The sequence below is a fragment of the Neodiprion virginianus genome, chromosome 1 (assembly GCF_021901495.1).
Source record: "Neodiprion virginianus isolate iyNeoVirg1 chromosome 1, iyNeoVirg1.1, whole genome shotgun sequence".
Lineage (NCBI taxonomy): Eukaryota > Metazoa > Arthropoda > Insecta > Hymenoptera > Diprionidae > Neodiprion > Neodiprion virginianus.
The window spans coordinates 35518843-35537974 of NC_060877.1; the positions used below are offsets into that span (position 1 = coordinate 35518843).

The following is a 19132-nucleotide window of genomic DNA, read 5'->3' on the forward strand; positions in this document are numbered from 1 at the left end:
ATGGTAAAGATTCTTCACAGCTCCTAGAGATGAGATAGGGTCAGAAAACTAGTTATGCTAATGAATTATTTTCTTCTTTCGTACGAAAAATGTATTTATTAAATTTGTAACCAGTGCTTACGAGGTGCAAAAATTACATTCTTTTTTTTATTGATATTTGTCTACAGCAAAAAACCCAGAATTATTTGCACACAAATCGATCATGACGCATTGGAGTAGCGCGAGAAAAAAAATTTCTTCATTCGTATGCCTGCTTGTGTATGTAATTTATTTGGTACTATAAACTGCGATTCAAAGAATCCGAATTGTGTGGAGGGAAAAACCCAAGCCTATAAACATTGTCAGATACAAATTACTTTTGTTAATTAAAAAGTGTATTCAACAGTGTTATACCATGTATGATAATCAAGTACGTAGAATAATCATATGTGATCGTACGTAGAATAATCATCGTGAATCGTCCCCATCATTTGCAACAAAAGAATAATGTTCATTTTTACGCAAGTTTAACGGCAAGTTGCACGGTTTGAACAGTTTTCAAATTTTCGCGCGTATTCTTTTTAGTTCTCAACAGCCAACGAGAGGTGGCGGCACCAGTTTTGTTCGCGTGTGTTGAATTGTATTTGATTTCACGAGTTCGCGCAGCTGTCGCGATTAACGTCACGTATCGTGTCGAAACCGTCGAAACGTCAAAATGTGGGTAAGGTAGTGAAAACAGACTGACAAATAATGGTAAATTAAAGCAATAAAACGCAATAAATACACCACGCAGTTACATCAGAGCTTGGAATAAACAGAACTTCTAAAATCTGAAATCACGGCGTGTCCTGCGTCGAGGTAGAAAAATCTCAAATACAAAGTGTGATTAGTTTGAGGTTACGTCCACGTGGATTAGCGACAAATCGCGTTAAATAATTCGGGAGTTTAAACACACATTGCCAAGGTTAAGTGGAAATGGACAATGACTCTGCCCGTGATGGCGGAAAAAAATAACAAGGAGACTATCAATCTACTCGACTTGACGACCGACAGCGAATCCTCGATCTCTGACATCGTATTGACACCTAGAAAGAAGAAGGTCAAGAGGTGGGTGTTTCCGAATATAAATTATAAAAAATCTGACCATTATGAAAGAAAAGAATCAGTGATGAATCTTAAATTAGCTTTAAATCTTGACCCAGATTCACGTGCCACCCACGCATGTAACGTAAACAAAGAAACATAACCTATATTTCACACTGCTTATAAAACCTGCGTACATTAAAATTATTCGCAAATAAGCAAGCGAAGCGAAGTGACTCGAGTCTCTTCAGTTTTCCCAAACGCATCGATTCAACTTATTCATTTGATTTTTCGTAAACTTTGTTGCAACGGAAGTCATTGTCAAAATTTAGAGTAGTAATATTTTACCTTTGAATTTGAGCATGACTGATAAAGCATAAGTTGAAAACATGAAATAGTCGAACATCTTCGTCAGGCAAATTTCACCCTACTTATCGACCAAACTAATTCCTCTAGGATGAAAACATTTCTATCGAAATTAAATATCCATGGCATCATTATTGTCTTTTCTTTTTTTGTTCAAGGCGTTACAGGTCAGGTGTTTCGGCGAAAAACAAATATGGCAGTTCCTGCAGCTGTGGAAAGACGCAAACCAGGGTAGCCGCCCTGTGGTTAGCGGCGATTTTGATAACTTTTTGGCTATTGGCTTTGTCATGGCTCGCTGCGATACTGCACAACGATATTCAAGAAATGTACGTCAGCGTCAGATCAGGTTGGTATCAAAATCCTGCAACACATTATCTTCTCAAACAAAAATGAAGCTTTATCATTATCTTTCATCGATGATTTGTTCCCCCTTTCGATCCCATCCAAAAATGAATGCCTACCCGTTAATCTGATCGTTTCAATGTCCTACCGTGCAAATCATATTTGCAAATGATTTTTAATCTTGAAAAAAATTTTATAGGTATTATTTGTATAATGAATTTCGACACATCTTTCTTCCAATTTCTCAGTGTAATTCTATTTTTGTCTTCGCATTTATCGGCGGAACATAAACATTTGGACACGGATTTTACTGTGCTCTTTTTTTCATTGCACAAAAATTTGATCTGCTACAGTCACGTACCGCAGAATTGCGTTTCACAATTGCTCGATGTTTACGCTGGTCATACTTTCTGTGTACCAGCGTGTTGCGTAAGAACCCATATTTGGTGGCTGCTTGTTATTATACGTGTTCTTCACAAGTATTACGTATGTATGCGTACAGGCGACAGGATTGCGAATCAGTAAGTAGCCAAACGTACGGGCACCGGTTGCTCGTGAATTTCGCGTCCGAAATTATTTAATTAATTATTATATCTCCTGTCGTGAGAATGCAATTATCGAAAGAAAAGAAAAATCGTAACAATATTCGAATATTGATGCCAGTGCCTCTCTCTCTCTCTTTTTTTTAAATCTTTTTATTCTTAATCATTCACTACTGACTACGAAAATTATTTCTCTCTAATTTTGGTGCACATAAAAAATGATCTCCTCTGTTGTAAAACGTGAGTCGTATGAGGAAATGATGTATTTTTACTATGTGATTTTGCAAGTGGCGTAATAATACCCAAATATCATCTGTGATTTTTGTATTTCTTTGTATACAATTATAGTTATCCAAGTTAACAATTAGAAAATACAGAATGGCACAAAATAATCGATTATTGAAATATTTTTATAAATTTTTTATACGATTGATCGTATAATAGCCGTAAAGCATTTAATCGAAACGAAAAAATATCGTGTCTATATTAAAATGGATAAATGTTATATTAAGGAAAATAAAAGTGCTTAAAATTTGATATTTGTAATGGTAAAACCGAGGTAAAAGCTTAAATTCATTGTTACGCGTAAGATGAAAATTGGTGCTTGCGAAAGTAATTAACGAGCGGTTAGCCTCGCGTGTGGATTGACTTTTAATTCAAAGTTTTCAATATTTCACGCGATATGTAGTCAAAGAACAATTGCACAGGCCTGCGAGATATAACTTTGAATCAATATATAGCGCTAGTTCTTCTTACAGCACGTCGAGATTTATTTCTATACAAGATATGGATTTATACAGATTTTTTAAACAATTTTTATGAAAAAAATAAAACATAATGAATGTAAAACTGAATGTTTAGTTATAAGATAAACAGTATCAGTTTTAAACAAGACTCAGGAGACTAGATAAATCAAAAGACTTGCGATATCTTTTTCTACGTTCTTCAAAACTCCTGTTCAATCTTTTTCTCTTGTACTTACGTAGCTCTAAATATGCTTAAAATTACCGTGAACAACAACTATTGAGGCTAGGTGAATATTTAAATATCAACGCTACCATTAATACATATAATTAACACAAAAATTGAAAGTCAACTCTAGTAGTACTTAGAAAAAAGAAAAAAAAAAAATAATTTTACCATAAAATTTACGTGATAGAATTTTTTAAATATTTTTTTCATAGATTCGTACCTATATACCTACCGAAATTACTGCTCAATTGCGTGAGAGGAAAATCATCGCCGGCCTGTGTTAATTACATCCAGAATACGGATATCTCGGTGAAGAAATCTTACCGAAGAAGGCGAGAAAATCTGAGGTTCATTTATTATCGAATTTTTCTTTTCACATTTTTTTTTCTCACCTCATTTTTGCAATCAATTTCTGTCAACACTGACATTTGCATTTCGCACAAATCTCCGACAAGTATCTGTATCCGCTGCTCTTTTCTAACCCGGAAGTGAAATAAAATTCTCAAATACAGCGTAAAATTGTCAGATTTACTGTGTATGAAAAATAATACGTATAAGAAACGTTCGCGCAAATTGAAAATAAAAGAAAAAACGAAGGAAATCGAAGGATAAATATGTAAAGATGAATCGAAAAATAATCCTAAATTGAATGCGAAAGTGAAAATAAAACGAGAACACGAATGGAAGAAACGATGTGGAAATGCTTTAGATTCTTTTCGCTCTCAGTGCTTCCGTACCTTCGGGTAATACGTCCAGCTGTCTTCAAATATTTAAGCATAATGTAGAATCCAAGGCCCTCAAGGCACAGCTGTGATTCATTGGAGGCGTTTTTATAGATTTATCGAGACGAAAAACGTCGCTTGGAATTGAGGATAAGTTGGCTTGCTCTGCGAATTGCTTTGAATGAGTTTCCGTCACTGCGATATTGGTTGCTCCGTATATACCTATAGTATTTTTTTTTAACGTAGTTTGGTATTCAAATAAAATCTCTCACTTTATATGAATTTAGAAGAGAAAAAAAGATTTTCAAACGATGGCGACCGTTTCTCTTAATTTCGTTTAGAAAACAACGGCTACGTGGTGACCATTGATCAGGGAAAACCGGTAATTTTTGAATCAGTCAGGAACCTGATGGAGAATGGCGATAATGAAATGAGAAAGAATAAAGATTGCCTCGCGAAGGAGCAAAATTCTACGAATAATTTGTGTCTATGTGTTTGGTTCCACGACCATGAAACATATAAAAATATTTTTGACTGCCGATCAACCCTTTCAGTCGTAAGCTTACCACCTATTTTATATCAATCTTTTGTATATTTAAAGAACTTTTCAACATATGTCTTTGCGATTGTTTTTTTTTGCTCTTTCTGATAGTACACTAATAGGTTTTGAATCCTCGAGAGTAGTTACCGCGATATGACGTAAATTACTATCGTTTGAAACAAATTGATTGAAACAATGTATGGAATGTATTTCGTTTCCGATAAAACTTACCCCGTTACACATGTACATGTTTTACTTAAATTTTAAGTTTTTGGGGTCGCTTGCTACGAATCTGAAATCGGATTTTAAAAATTCAAGATGGCCAATCCAATAATGGTGAATAAAAATTTGAAATTCGATCCAATCCGGAGAAAAAAACTCTGTCTGGGGTTTTTGAGGTCGTTGATTATGAATCTGAAATCAGATTTTGAAATTTCGGTACGGCGAATTTAATTAGCGACGCTGAAAACCCTTGCATAAAGTTTTTAGACCGAATTCGATGAAATTTGAAATTTTTGTCGGCCATATTAGATCCGTTTTCAAATTCGTAATCAGCGACTCTAAAAACCACAGAATACGATCTTGTTAGTAAAAATTGTCCCAGCACAATAACGCGCGCTGAAAAGTTTAATTAGGAGCTACGTTAATTCGATACTCAAATCGGCGGTGTATATTATTTCGGATTTTATTTGTAAAAAAAAAAAAGTTGCAAAGCGGTGAAAAAAGTGAAGAAATTTATTCACCTACAAATTTCTCAGCGGAATAAATTTCAGGGAATCCTTCGCGTTTCGATGAAAATAAATTCAACGGTGAAAAGCGAGAGTTTCGAAATAAGGGAAAAATACGGAGGTGTAAAAGCACCTGAAATTTTGGGTCGTCGGCGTTTCCTGCGCGAATCGATGGAGAGGCGCGCGTCGAGTCGCGTTTTATTCGCGTTTGCGCGGATCGGCCGGCCGGAGTTCTGCAAATTCTTGGATAGTTGGGGGCGATAAAAGCAGCCCTTCGTACACTCGACATAATCCCGACCCTTGCAAAGTTCAGTTTCCGTTCTGCGATGAGCGAGACTCACGGGATTCGCCTTCGATGACGAACTGTCATGCATCCCGCATGCTTGTGTCCCTGCATTTTTGTGCACGCGTGTGTGTTCAGATACTCTGCACTGTGACAAGGATGATCAGTCGGTGCGGTCGGCTTTGATATCAGCGCTGGAATTACCGAAGCGCCTGCATTTATCACTTTCTTTCTCCGCTCTTTGCGCCAATAATTCATCACCGAATATACGATACAGCCAAGTTTCCTGGTGATTCGAATCTTTTCTTTATCTTCTTTCTGCCGTGCGCTCTCATTTCGGTGGACGAGTGAATATTGCTGTGAAAAATTTTTGCGTGACAAGTGTGGGAATATAACAAGGACAGCTTCTCGTGTGATTCATGGGTTTGTAAACTACATTCGGATCGTTGATTTTACGAGTGCAATTTTATTTGGTATTTTACATTGTGCCGGAAGAATTCTTTTGCAAAAGAAATATCGCTGTATACGTACTGTGAGTTGATTTATTTCGTGCGTAAAAAAAAAAAAAAAAAGAAAAGGAAAATATTGTCTTGTCTTATACAGATTATTCCCAGTTGAATAATATATTTCGATTCGAACAGCTTTCTTTCGTTACCGTAGAGTTGCGAAATTTGCGGTAGATAATGTGAGATAAAATTATATCGAAATTCGGGAATAATTTGAAAAATTTATCGATATGCACGGAATAGTTATAAAATTTTTTTAACAAAGGATTACAGTGCAAGGAAAAAATTGACGAATTTCAAAGGTTTTACTTCCGTATTCTTATTTCTTAAATTGATGCACGAAAATTTGATTCGAAATTATTAAATAAAAGTTCTCACGATGACATCACATCGATATTTTTTTCATATAAATAGCGGGTGTACGAATAATGAAACTAATCGAACGTCGTTTTATTTCTACAATTCAAATGTTATCGTTAGCTGTAGCGATTGCTCGCGTATAGTTTGAATAAAAATAAAATAAGAAAAAGAAAAACAAATTGAACAAGTATTGTACGTACGTACGACACAATTTAATTCTCATGGCATGTGACACTGGTTTTTTTATATTTACAGTATTAACCTTCGCACTTGTTCGATACAATACCTTTACGATAATACCCGCAAACTTGTATCAAATGTTGTTTGAATTTAATCTTCGACTTGCTCGTGTTCTGTTTTCAAAATTTCCATACCAGGCTTAGGATTATACTCACACATATGTGACACATTCTGTAAAGCATACCTATACGTTGCTGTTGATTTATGCCTGCCGCAGCAGGAGACAGGTAACAAGGCGTGTCGCTACATGCAGCCCGTAATCGAGCGATTAGATTGATAATTAAGGAGTTGTTAAGACCTCCCGGAAGTTTTGAAATTTTTTTTTTAAGGAGTCTTAAAATTGCCTTCATTTTTCTCTTCTTCCTCTTCTATCTTCTTTGAACGACGCTACATTCTCGGATATTTAACTTGGATAAAAATACGAAGATGAAGAAAAAAGGCAGAAACTACCGTTTGGTCTTCCATGAACGAGTTTTATTGCGGATATACGTTTTTGCAAGAGGAAAGACAACACAGGCAATAACGGTTGTTATTATCGTTGAAATTCACATTACATTAAATCTCTTTGTTTGGTTTGGTTTTTATTTTTTTTTCTTTCAATTTATCGTGTCATCAATATCAAATCATCCAAATAATTACAGGAAAATATCGTAACCAGTGATTAGATTTTAAAATTTTCTACAAAACTCGTTTTCATTTTTTACCGAGAAGAATTTTGTTTTTTTTTTTTGTTTACCCGGCAAAATATATTTTACGTAAATTTTACTCGAATGTATGGAAAATTAATTGATCCATAGCAAAATCAACGTATTGTAAAAGTATTCGTTAACATTTCAGTTCATTGTTGTGAGTTTGAAACACTTTTTTTGCATGCTGTGATAACGTTTCCGTCTACCTACACAATTTTTCCGCACGATCTGAAATCGCTTGTTGGCTAATCAGAGCCGTTTCAACATCACGTTCCGCTCTCACCTGAGCTTATCGTTGTACGTAGATACAAGGTAATACATATCAACATAAGAAAAACGTGTCGAGTTGTTATCGTTGTTGTGCATCGATGCATAAAATCGTGCAACATCGTAGTTAATACGCGGAGCAGAATTGTGTTTCGATATCGTTATTATTTTGCTGAAATTTTGACGTGCCAAGAGCTGGAGAGTACGAACGAAACGAATTTATTAGGTATATTGACAAAATTAAGTGAAATAAAAGTAAGTTATACGCACTCGACCGAAATAATTTTCTTTTTCATGCAAATAATGCGAGGTATGTTGAACCGAGATAAATGGAAAAAAAGTGAAAAATAAAAAACTTTTTAACTAACTAACTCTTTGTTTGACGTGACTCACCTCGTTACTGCTCTTCTACGGTTCTCGGTACCCTGTATTATATCAGCGTGAGTAACGTATGTATATACATATAGATATACGTCATCAGCATCACATATTTACTCTTGTTTCGTACTCATCGTATGTTCCTTTGCTCATCCCGAAGCCACGTATGAAGCATTTAAAATTCAGTCTTCGAACTTCATTTTCATCTTCGATTTTTCTGCATATAAATTGATTCGAAAAAATTTGACGTTCGGTTAATTTTTATTTTCTTTCAACCCGTTTAGTTGAAAAATTTTGTACAAAATTGGGTCTCTCATTCGCGATCGTCGCATTCTCCGAAGAGAAATTCAACCTCGTTCGTTCACATCATCTTATACTTAAATCTATATAGATCTATGCTTGTATAGAGTAAATCAATGAACGTTAGGCGTGGCGGTGACAATTTATTAGCTATAGGTCTCATTGCCATTTACATTAAAGACCACGTTCGCAAATATTGGCGGGGATTTTCAGCAGACAATCGTTCACAACGATGGTCGAAACGTGTAATCAAGATTTCAACACACATATTGCGGAAGCAGATGGATTAACTTTGTACTGATAAAATATACTTTAGTATAACAAACAAGTAGTTATATTTGAATCGTTTTTCTTCGTGTGATATCAGTTTGAAAATCTTACGAGATCTAACGATTATACTTATTCGAGTTGAGTTTACTTTCGTTTGAAATGTGCGAAAGGTTTTTTTTCTTCTTAATATCCAAAATATAAAATTCGATATCACGCACGAAGCTTTCATTTCTCAACCGAATCAGACATCCCGAAAAGAACAATAATTTCATTATTTCAATAAAAATGTTATCAATCAATCTCTGATCACGAACAAACCGAATATTTCGTGGTTGAATTCCAAAAAAATTTCTCGCACAGTTTTCAAAAAATAATTTTACAGCGGGACTGAAAACTAATCGTAATCGTGTATTAAAAATTATCCAATTTGTCAAATAATAGAGTATTTAATAGTTGTTCGTTTCGTTTAAATTTTGTCTTTTCTCTTCCATCTCGCATTCTTCTTCTTCTTTTTTTTCCTCGGCATTTTTGTTTGAACAACGTTTAGCTCGTCGCGGTTTTTACGCCGCCGCGAAGCTGGCAGTTTGTCGCGGCCTTTAATTATTGTACACCTACCTACCTGTGCCAGTTCCGAGTTTAACGTGTCACGTATACCTATATCGATATCTGACATTGCGTTATATCTGTTTCGAGCAAGGCTGCGACCGTCTATCTTCTTCTCCCATACCGACTTCAACTCGTCGCTTCACAACGATTGATAAGAGCTCTCGACTGCTTTGCTCGATACACTTTACAATATTCCTGCAGTATCGCGCGAGAGCTCGCTGAATAAAGCTCGAAAATATTATAAACTACCTGCATGCGTATCAAGATAATATTGTAAATTTGCTATTGAAAATCTGCACCGCATCGAATTATGACGTAATGTTGCCGATCGGTGCATAAACTCGGGATCTATAACCACAGTGCGTCGTTGTGATTGCTCCGGCTTATCGATCGATCTATCGACGTATCTCGATTCCCTCAAGCGCTAAATTGATCCGTAAACATCGGTCTTCCAAATCTCACGGTTTAAATAAATAGCAAAAAAAAATAAATAAAATCGCGTTACAAAAATGTTTTGATTATTTTTCACGAGGGAGAAAAATGTTTCGTTATGTGTAATAACTTGCAGTTGTTACAGTTATTGTAAACCATACGTATGCGATAGTAATTTTGCGCGGTAATAATAATCGTAATCTCTGCGAAATGAAAATCTTTGAAACGATGTTCAAGTTATAGTTTTATTAGTACGTTGCAGTTTTTTCAGCATTTAATGTTTCCATGTGATTAATTTTGAGGCGTACTTGACTTGGCTTGAGTTTATCTTTTTTTATTAAACTTTGTTGCGGTTTTTTTTTTTTTTTTTTTTCACAGCACGAGCGATAAACCTCGTTTGCGGGCTAGATTAAAAGTTCCTGATAAATTGGCGATAGTCTATCGGTAACGTATAGACGACGTTGATCCCAGTACATTATTACAGGCGTGGTTCATATTTTCGTCTATTGTATCGCACCTTCCGATCTATCGATCTCCACGACTATACAAACGACGAATATTAATGTACATCAGACCGCTGAAAAATTGACACGATCCTGCTCGAGAACTTTGAGGGAAAATTGAGGTGTGTGTGTGTGCAAATGTTGAAGAATACATTCACAGGGAATTTAGAACACGTTTGTTGATCGATTAATGTACGGGTGTGCAGGCTGAGGGATGAAATAACGATTAACATGCATGAAGTATGTAATATTTGAGACGTATAAGCAACTCAAATGTAAGAATAAAATTTTGACCTAGTTTTTTTTTTTTTTTTTGCTATTCATTTGATTTCCTTCTTATCATTACGCGTTATTTTACCGCATGATTAATTTGGATCATCTGCACGGATCGTGGGATACGTTATACTTTTTTGGAATTTCTTTTGTTTGTTTAAGTGTGTCGGGATGTATTATTGAATATTAATTTGCCGATATCACGTGGTATTCTGCATGTGTATATATATACGCATCGACTTTTGTCGAAACCTGCAACCCGGCCAATATCGGCGAATTTAAGTGAATTACAAAATTGTCAGACGATAACGACGCGTTGTAATTCCGATCGTGTAATGGAACGATGATAAATATTTTTTACTCAAAACGATGTATTCACAAAACTTGCGTGATTCTGAGCTTACTTCAGGACGATTCTGAATAATTATGATTTTTAAAACATAGCGTAATTATCGAATAATCGAAACTGACCAAGAGAGATCGTAGAATAAACTTAATCTCAAAGATCGATAGTCAGTGCAAACAATATGTATTGTTCAAATTGTAGGCCGGACCGGATATACTCTTTCCTACACTGAGAGAAATTTTTAGTTTCGGTTACCGCTCAGTCCTTATCTATTTTCATTTTTTATCACAGCCGAAAAATATAGTTCTCGGTAGAAAATGAAAATTAGTTTTCTAGCTGTTACCGGAAACTGTAGTATCCGTTGTTATTCTTTCTCATTACGGTCACTGTTGCTATATTTTCTTGCAACTGTTGCAAAAATTTGACGCTTGTGCAAGAATAAATTGACGTTAAAGCCTTATTTAAATAAAAAAGTAGAGTAAACCTCGGAAACTGATTTTGCGTTGCAATAACCAAAAAAGGATCGACGATAGCGCAAAATGGTTAGGCGCACCTCGTTTTTCGTAATTCCAACACATTCAAACAGTTTTTTTAACGATACCTGTTTTACTCAATTTTTCCAGTTACTATAACGAATGAAATTTTTCTGTGTATAGTTAATGGAAATATAAAATCAGTTTTCCGTAAATTAAAATTTTATCTGTTATATGAAAATGCAGGCTGGTTTATTCGTATATATGTACGAATAGCACAGCACGTAAGGCTTGTAAAACGGCGTACCATAGTTATTATCACCTTTGTGTATTAATACGTTTCCAAAGTAAACATGTTTTTGCAGAGTTTCACATTATATTCAATTATCTCTTACAGATAAAAATAATAACTCGCTTGTTTTATACCTTAAATCATACGAAGCTAATACGAAATTTATATTTCATGAGAACGGAGTAGATTAAAAGGTAAAAACTGGTGACTTTAAAAAAAAAATTTTATTCCATTTAAACGCGATAATAGTTATATCGTATAATCAATAACGAAACGTAATATCACCCAAGTTTTTATCCTCGTCTTATAATATTTTGTGCGACAATAATTATTTACTTCTCTATTGTTTTTTTCTTTTTCTTTTAGTATTCCTCATTGATTTTAATATAATTCGAATGAAAATATTTGATTCGTTACAGTCCAACGGTATACATATGATGATAAGGATAAATAGATTATTTTCGGGAAGTCAAGAATAGGGGAAAAGAATTCAAGTTCGCATATATCACGTAAAATCGTATATACAATAACGAATAAATACGTGAATATTTCTTGGAATGTAAATATCGTAAATATATGTGTAAAAAATTTGACAGTGTACGTCGAATGAGGAAGAACTATACCTGAAAATTCGTGTTGTGCAATATTCGTGTTTCCTGTGATCTTGCGGCGGGAGAAAAAAAGAAGAAAAAAGGAAGAAGAAGAAGAAGAAAAAAAAACAACAAAAACAATAAAAATTTGTCATTTGACATTTGTCTGCGGCAAATGCGGCAGACTTTTTCCTGGTCTCGAAAAAGACGGAGGTGATAGTTGCGAATAGAACCGGGTGTTGGTTGCATAAATAGTCTAAAGTGGGTGCCCAGGATAATACCGAAGGCGACAGTGTCGTCCTCCTTGAAATGGACTCCGTAGCCGTGACCGTGCCACTTCGACCACCGACGAAAAAAATGAAAAAACGCAAGGAACTCGATGCTTTGGCTGCTCCTCACGCCATCACAAGACGAAATTCTGGCAAACGCAGCTCCCAGGTAATGCAACAAATCAGCAAGGTTTGTTTCTTTCTTTATACGGTCATCGGACGGGGAGGATGTAGAAAAATTAGAAGGATCAGAAAATACAGGGGTCGGAATATCGAATTTTCAAAGTCAAAGTGTTAACGAATCGGCAGAATGAATAACAGTACCTACAGCAATTTTTTGGAGCGACAAGTCATTCTATTTCGAGTTAAAGACACGAGCCGTTACGAGAGGAGTGAGATTTTATCTAAGAAAATTTGGATGTTCTCTAATTTTATGAAAAAAAAAAAAAAAAAACATAATAATTTTCCATAGAATTTAGAGAGCACTCTAATATTAAAAATATTTTTTCAATAATCCGTATCGAAATGTCTCACTCTTCTTTTTCTGGAACGGCTCGGTTTTCACTCCGTCAAATTTAGAGGGTAAGTTTTTTTACTACAGTTCGACTTTCTATGTTTTAAAATTGAGTAGGACGGATTTTTACCTTTTTTAAAGTTCGGTGTTCTGACCTTTCCGTTTTCTCAACTTTCTACATTTTTACTCAACCAACCTACCGTTCATTTATTTATGTTGCACAGATCTGTCGAAAAAAGGCCAATATTTGCAGGTATCACGCAGATATTTAAGCCCATTATTTCTCCGACGATATCTTTGTTTTCTGGCTTTTTTAATATCGTTTCGATTTGTCGATCACCTACCGTCGATAACGGTCGCGTGAAAACGAAGACGTGATATGATTATTTTCCAACTGGCAAATGGAATTTTATTAATTTTCATAGCTTACACATATTACACCTATGTGTAAACTATAATTTCATCAATTGCAGACGATCGATAAACTGAAATTGCTATAATCAGAGAGTCTGAAGCATCATTAATTTATTACAGTTTATAAGAAACGGAATCCTCAATTTCGTATCGTTTTTTTTTTCTCTCTTCAAAAACTGTCTTTCAAAATTTCGTTGAAACTACGAATCTTCAATTTTTTCACCGTTTTTCAAGCGTCAAGTCACGTTTTTCTCCGTAACAAAAAAACTGTGCCGATACTTGACTTCGTGAATTTATATTATGAAAAATATATTTTGTCAATTTCTTTTTTTTTTTTTTTCTATCTCCATTCAGGAACTCCTGACGGACAGCAGCGACGACAGATCCGAATATTGGAGCGTCTCGACTCGGGGGGGTCGCAAGTGTCGAGGAGGTCGAAGAAGTCGGAGTTGTCCTGGTTTTCTTCGAGCTTGCAGCGCATTTTTGGCATGTGCCTCGATACTCGCCACAGCAACGTTGATCTGGTTGTTTATCGACGTTCGTCAGCAGCTCAGTGCTCTTCGTACGGAATTGGACCAAGGTATAATAATTAAGGTGTCAAGAACAAGAAAAGCGAATTTAAGAAAGTTTTTGACTATCTTTACGAACGACGAACTTCGTACTTCTTCTATTATTTACAAGCAGTTCGACCGATCGTAAATCAATCAACAGAGTGTCCAATATTATTATTGTTGTTGTTGTTGTTGTTGTTGTTATCATTATTATTATTATTATTATTATTTTACCTCTCTTTTTGTGTCCACGTAATTAATTTTTTTGTACTTAATTTATACTTAATAATATATTATACAAGTAATTGGTAGTCGCAATAAAAAGTTTGAATGTGAATTGTGTGAATTTTTCACATTGCGCAGGAAAGTATTTTGATAAAGAATTCATTCATGTCATTGTTATTATGTAGGAATAGCATATGTTGAATTAATCATAAATCTGTGTTATTATTGATGTATATTATAATGATATATTGATTATTCTTGTAATTATGGTATGTTTCCCGAAATTCGATTCCCCCGAATTGAATTTGGAAAAAAAAATATGACGAAGTGCTGAATTACGAAATGATCATTTTAAAAGAATTATTATTTTTATTATTATTAATATACCGAAAGCTCGAAAGCTTTGAAGGAAAAAGCGCATTCACAGTATCTCTGTGCTGCCTACTTTTCACTCCAATTTTTTCACGCCTTTAACGCGTGATCTAAACGGAGCGAAAAATTCCTCTTCCTCTGACGTCACTTCAGATCTCAGTTTCTGCCACCCTGAGTCTCTTCCAATTCACCGGTTCAACTCTCTAGGGTTATAGCTGTACGACTTTTAGATGCAATGTTTGCGAAAAACATAAACGTATATTATTTTTCTACATTTCCTTTTTACTTCTCTGTATTTCGAGGCTTCCTTAGCCTTTGTTGAATAGGTTTTAATCATCATTATAAAAAATGTATGAATTCCTCGATTAGTTTCATGTACTCAGTAGAAAGTCAGAATACTCTATTAATAAGAGTAAAAAAATTCTGTAAGATTACATTCATGTTATATCTTATATATATATGTATTATATGTATCGCTACAATTGATAATGAAAATTGGTTTTATTTTTTGTGTGATTATTATTAGTCAAGAAGAAAAGTAGAAGAATAGTGGATACTTATGATATGCAGGTTCATAAAAGAAATTATACGTAACGTGGAAAAATTATTTCTCTTCCCATTCCAAAATCAATGCGAATAATTTAGTATAATATTTGCTGAAATAATTTTCGGGCATCAGATTTTTTTCACTGGTTCTATCAACTCTTTACGTACAATGCACACGAGGTTTGCGAATGTTGTATTAATTTTTGCACCTTCGCCGTACGTTTGTGTTTCAGTTATAGCTGGCAATGAAAACGTGCCGGATACCCTCCAGAAGTATCATTCGCTGTCGAGGGATCTTCAGAACAACCAAACGATCATATTCGCCAATCTGAACGACATCAAACTTCAAATAGCCAATTTCACGACTCAGGTATATAAAATCACGTGTCTTTGGTGTTTGTTATTTCTACGTCAAGACCTGTGGTGACCAAATTTGTTTTACTTCTTTCGTGACATTTCAGCTATCGACTCTTCAGCACGGGCTTCACGATGTTCAGAATACTATAAAGGCTGCGCCAGAACTCAGCAGCGTTCCCGAAGAGTTGAAATCTCTCAAGGACAATCAAGCGACGATCGGTAGCCAAGTGAATGACTTGAAAAATACCGTCGTCTCCCTTAAATCAAGCAATACCAGGATACAAGATGTCCAAAATAATCTATTGGCGAATATAACAACGTTAGAGGTTCGCTCAGTACTAAAACACTTGAGATAAATATTTATTCATAAAGTTGGTAAATAATTTACACGCAGAATGTTTGATACCATAGATTTTCCTTTTGTGCAAAATATTTATATTCTTTCAAAAATATGGATATACAAGTACTTTCTGTGTTGATACGTCGCTTTCATCAAGATGTGGGAATACTTTACTTTTATATCACGATTGATAACAAGGGAAATTGATTAAAATTTAACTTTGTATTATATTTGGATGCAGAATTCACTGGCGACGCTATCTAACAACGTACAGCGTCCTGAAGCTGTACTTTCTGATGAAAGTAAAGCTCAGATTGAATCGATGCGCACGGAGATTACTCAGCTGGTGAGAAACCTCACTCTACTTGCTGAAAATTCGACGCAATATCTCAAGTGGACAACTGAGAATCGGAAGGCAGACCTGGTAAGAATGCAGACTGGATATAATAATAATAATTATTATTCATTTATATTCCATCGAGAAATGCATGTCAGAATATTCAAAACCTATAGCAGAGTTTTTCTTTCTTCTTGTTCTTGTGAATTCCTAAAAATTTCGGATTCAGTCATTTAAAAAGTTCAGGGTCAGGCCTGGAAATTTAAATTCTTGCTTTTGAAAACAAGTCTAAATCAGAGATTTTTTTTTTTTTTTTTTCAATTTTTTAGATATGGATTAACGAATATTTGAACTCAACGCATGTTTTCTTGTCCACAGAAACAGTTGGGTGCGGTACAGGAGCAAGTGGCGAATGTCAGTACGAAGATCGCGTCGTTGGAGAACGAATGCGCGAGGATAACAAATGTGGCAACAATGAAAGACTCGGTTGCCAAATTGTCCGAGAGCGTGAGTGTATTTATGTTATATCTGTTATTGAATAATTGTGCAATTTTCAAATGTTTAAAAAATTTTTTATTCATATCTTACGGATATTTCACATTTCATTCACAGTTGAAGGCTGGTAACCTTGAACTAGAAGAGAAGCTGAAGCAATTGGATAATAGGTACAACACGTTGCAAAACTCTAGCGATGCGATGTTGGCGTCTATTATCAAGCTCCAAAAATTGACAGCGAGTGTCACAGCTCAAGACGCAAACTTGACTGGGAAAGTTCTTAGTCGTAAAGACGTCGGAGAATCATCAGTGACCAAATTGCTAGGGCAGGTGTCTGATGAAGGTCAGTATTTTGAAGGTTTCAGACTACAATCACAAGAGCGCAAGAGATTATTGACTCTAGACTGGAACTCGCCTTTTTGCTTTATTCGGATAGATTTATATGAATATTCAGTCGATAAATTAACCCAACGTGATTACGATATTGAAATTTAATTGGAGAGAGCAGTCTTTGTTTATTTTTTATTTTGTCCCCTGCTGACTTGTCTACTTTTTCACTGTACAAATAATACCAGGGATAATAATGAACAGTTTATCGAATATTGTAGGAGGGACAAATGGAAAATCACCAAGCCAATCGGCTCTGGATTCTGTACCAGTTAAACCAATACGGAAAAGCAATACGGGAGGTGATGGCACTACGTAACTTGGAACCTGCGATTACTTATTGAATTCTACTGATTGAACAAAGTCCTATGTAAAGTAAAAATTAGTAATAAAAACTCTCGCGAAAGTTAGGGTAATACCTTTACATGTCTGGGTGTATATACATATAGATATAAAATAATTAATCAATTAATTGTTTATATTATCGTATTATTTGAAAGGTATTGTTGTCAGAGATTTTGGTTCGTGTAATCAATATAGCGTGAGAGATACGTACATACTTCTTATCTCAATTGTATCAAAGTCGTAATTAATAATGTGTACCAGTTACAATAGTTACGTAGTGTATACATAATTGCATGAAACGAGATATGCTACATATGAGAACGACGTTTCAACGAATTGTAAATATATCATGTGAGTGAGAATGCATTTAATAATTAATTTCAGTCGTATATTATCAATATTTCTATTATTTATTTATATAGTTAATGTGTAACAAATTCCCAGATATATTGAGGTGAACAGTACAAAATCCCTAACGGTTTGAAAATAATTTCTCAATATTGCGCATAAAGGGTGTTGTCATTATTCTTGTACATTTTATATAGGAAAAAAAAACATACAAAAGAAAAAAGTAAAAAAAAAGTTCGGTAGACGTTAGTGGATCCCGTTTGAAGCGATGGCAACGGCACGATCAGTCACGGTATCAGTAACTGAAAAGCATAAATAAATAATGCGTGACATAGATAGCAATCAAAATTCTGTGACAAAATTACGGGCGAAAAGAATAAAATTAGAAGGTGAGAAACCATATGAATAATTGTCGTTACACAGAAGTGAAAGTGCGGAATAAAGAATAAAAAGATGTATTATAATTAAATACTTTTTTGATTTTGTTTTGCGCAGATGAAATCAAAATTTTTTATTATCAATAGTGTCTGAATACTGTTATTCAATGATTAGTGTTTGTGAATTCGTGAATTCGTTTTGTACTTGTTGAATTGATGACAGTAGAAATCATCAAATTATTAATACTTTGGAAACGAATTATGTATAATTATTTAAGCTTCAGGTTTTTGATTTTGGGAAAGGGTCAGGCTGATTATACGAATTTGGCATATTGCAATTACCCATTAAGTCAATCAAAATAAAAGTTAGGGAAAAAAGCAAAAGTAAAACTAATGAAGTGTCTGCAACGAAAAGCAGACGGAAGGGATGCTAGGCTTAATAAAAACTAATATGAAAGTGTCAAAACTATTTAAACTTGCGGAATCATCTATTGACACATTAAATTAATGATATTGGGTATTTTTCAAGTAAAAATGAAATACTTAACTTCTAAGAAGAAGAAAGGATACATTTTCGTGCCAATACGTAAGCGTTACGAAATAATTGAATCGAATTATAAAATATGGCACAACTATCAAAAGTTATAGTACATTTATAATGTGATAAATTAAGAAATTGAGAAACGGTAATAACTGCAGTCGCTTGCTGCTTCTAGCCTTGAGGCGTATTGACAAATTTTCCCGTGCGATGATGTTGAAATTGAAAAAAGTTTCAAGCCCGATTAAAATCTCTACGCAAAGTTATCATTACCCAGGCTCTTATCGGAACAAGCAATTTATCGTTTCACATGCCGTAAAAATAAAAACAAAGGAACATATACGCATAAAAGACAAAGAACGTTGTAACGATAATTGTCTTAATAAAACCTGTGAGAACATATTCAAATTTAAATATACGGTTTATTTTATCAGTCCCTTATACACGACCTTCTCCTATCATTGGTATCAATTAGACGCGAGTATTTAACCACATCAGTCACGCCATAAATTTCTAATTATTCAAATATATTGAAATATAGAGATATAATAAATATTAGTACAATAATGTATTTTTATACATGCGTTTTCGAAACGATTCTCTATTGTCACGTACTATCGATGTTAAAGAAACA

General features: G+C 34.5%; 1 protein-coding gene across 8 annotated transcripts; it reads left to right on the plus strand.

Moving 5' to 3' along the window:
• Nucleotides 1-655: 655 nt before the first annotated feature.
• Nucleotides 656-17925, plus strand: LOC124310425 (myosin type-2 heavy chain 1). 8 transcript variants are annotated; one of them, XM_046774346.1, is made up of 10 exons: nucleotides 9985-10349; nucleotides 11599-11687; nucleotides 11913-12542; nucleotides 13635-13860; nucleotides 15208-15344; nucleotides 15436-15657; nucleotides 15913-16095; nucleotides 16387-16515; nucleotides 16621-16846; nucleotides 17112-17925. In XM_046774346.1, exons 3-10 carry the CDS (start codon nucleotides 12393-12395, stop codon nucleotides 17207-17209), a joined length of 1371 nt encoding a protein of 456 aa, XP_046630302.1. In that variant the 5' UTR covers nucleotides 9985-10349; nucleotides 11599-11687; nucleotides 11913-12392; the 3' UTR covers nucleotides 17210-17925. The 8 variants fall into 8 exon arrangements, with proteins under 8 accessions (XP_046630309.1, XP_046630306.1, XP_046630302.1 ...); XM_046774347.1 differs by having other exon boundaries at nucleotides 12090-12542; XM_046774350.1 differs by lacking the exons at nucleotides 9985-10349; nucleotides 11599-11687 and adding an exon at nucleotides 5516-5981 and having other exon boundaries at nucleotides 12090-12542.
• The last annotated feature ends 1207 nt before the right edge of the window (nucleotides 17926-19132 follow it).

What these genes read in the sequence shown, in the direction of transcription:
- LOC124310425 (XM_046774350.1), top strand. Translation starts at nt 12,393, where the DNA reads ATGGACTCCGTAGCCGTGACCGTGCCACTTCGACCACCGACGAAAAAA. An exon ending in TAGCCAATTTCACGACTCAG is followed by an intron (nt 15,345 to 15,435) that starts GTATATAAAATC and finishes GTGACATTTCAG; the next exon opens with CTATCGACTCTTCAGCACGG. An exon ending in CGAATATAACAACGTTAGAG is followed by an intron (nt 15,658 to 15,912) that starts GTTCGCTCAGTA and finishes ATTTGGATGCAG; the next exon opens with AATTCACTGGCGACGCTATC.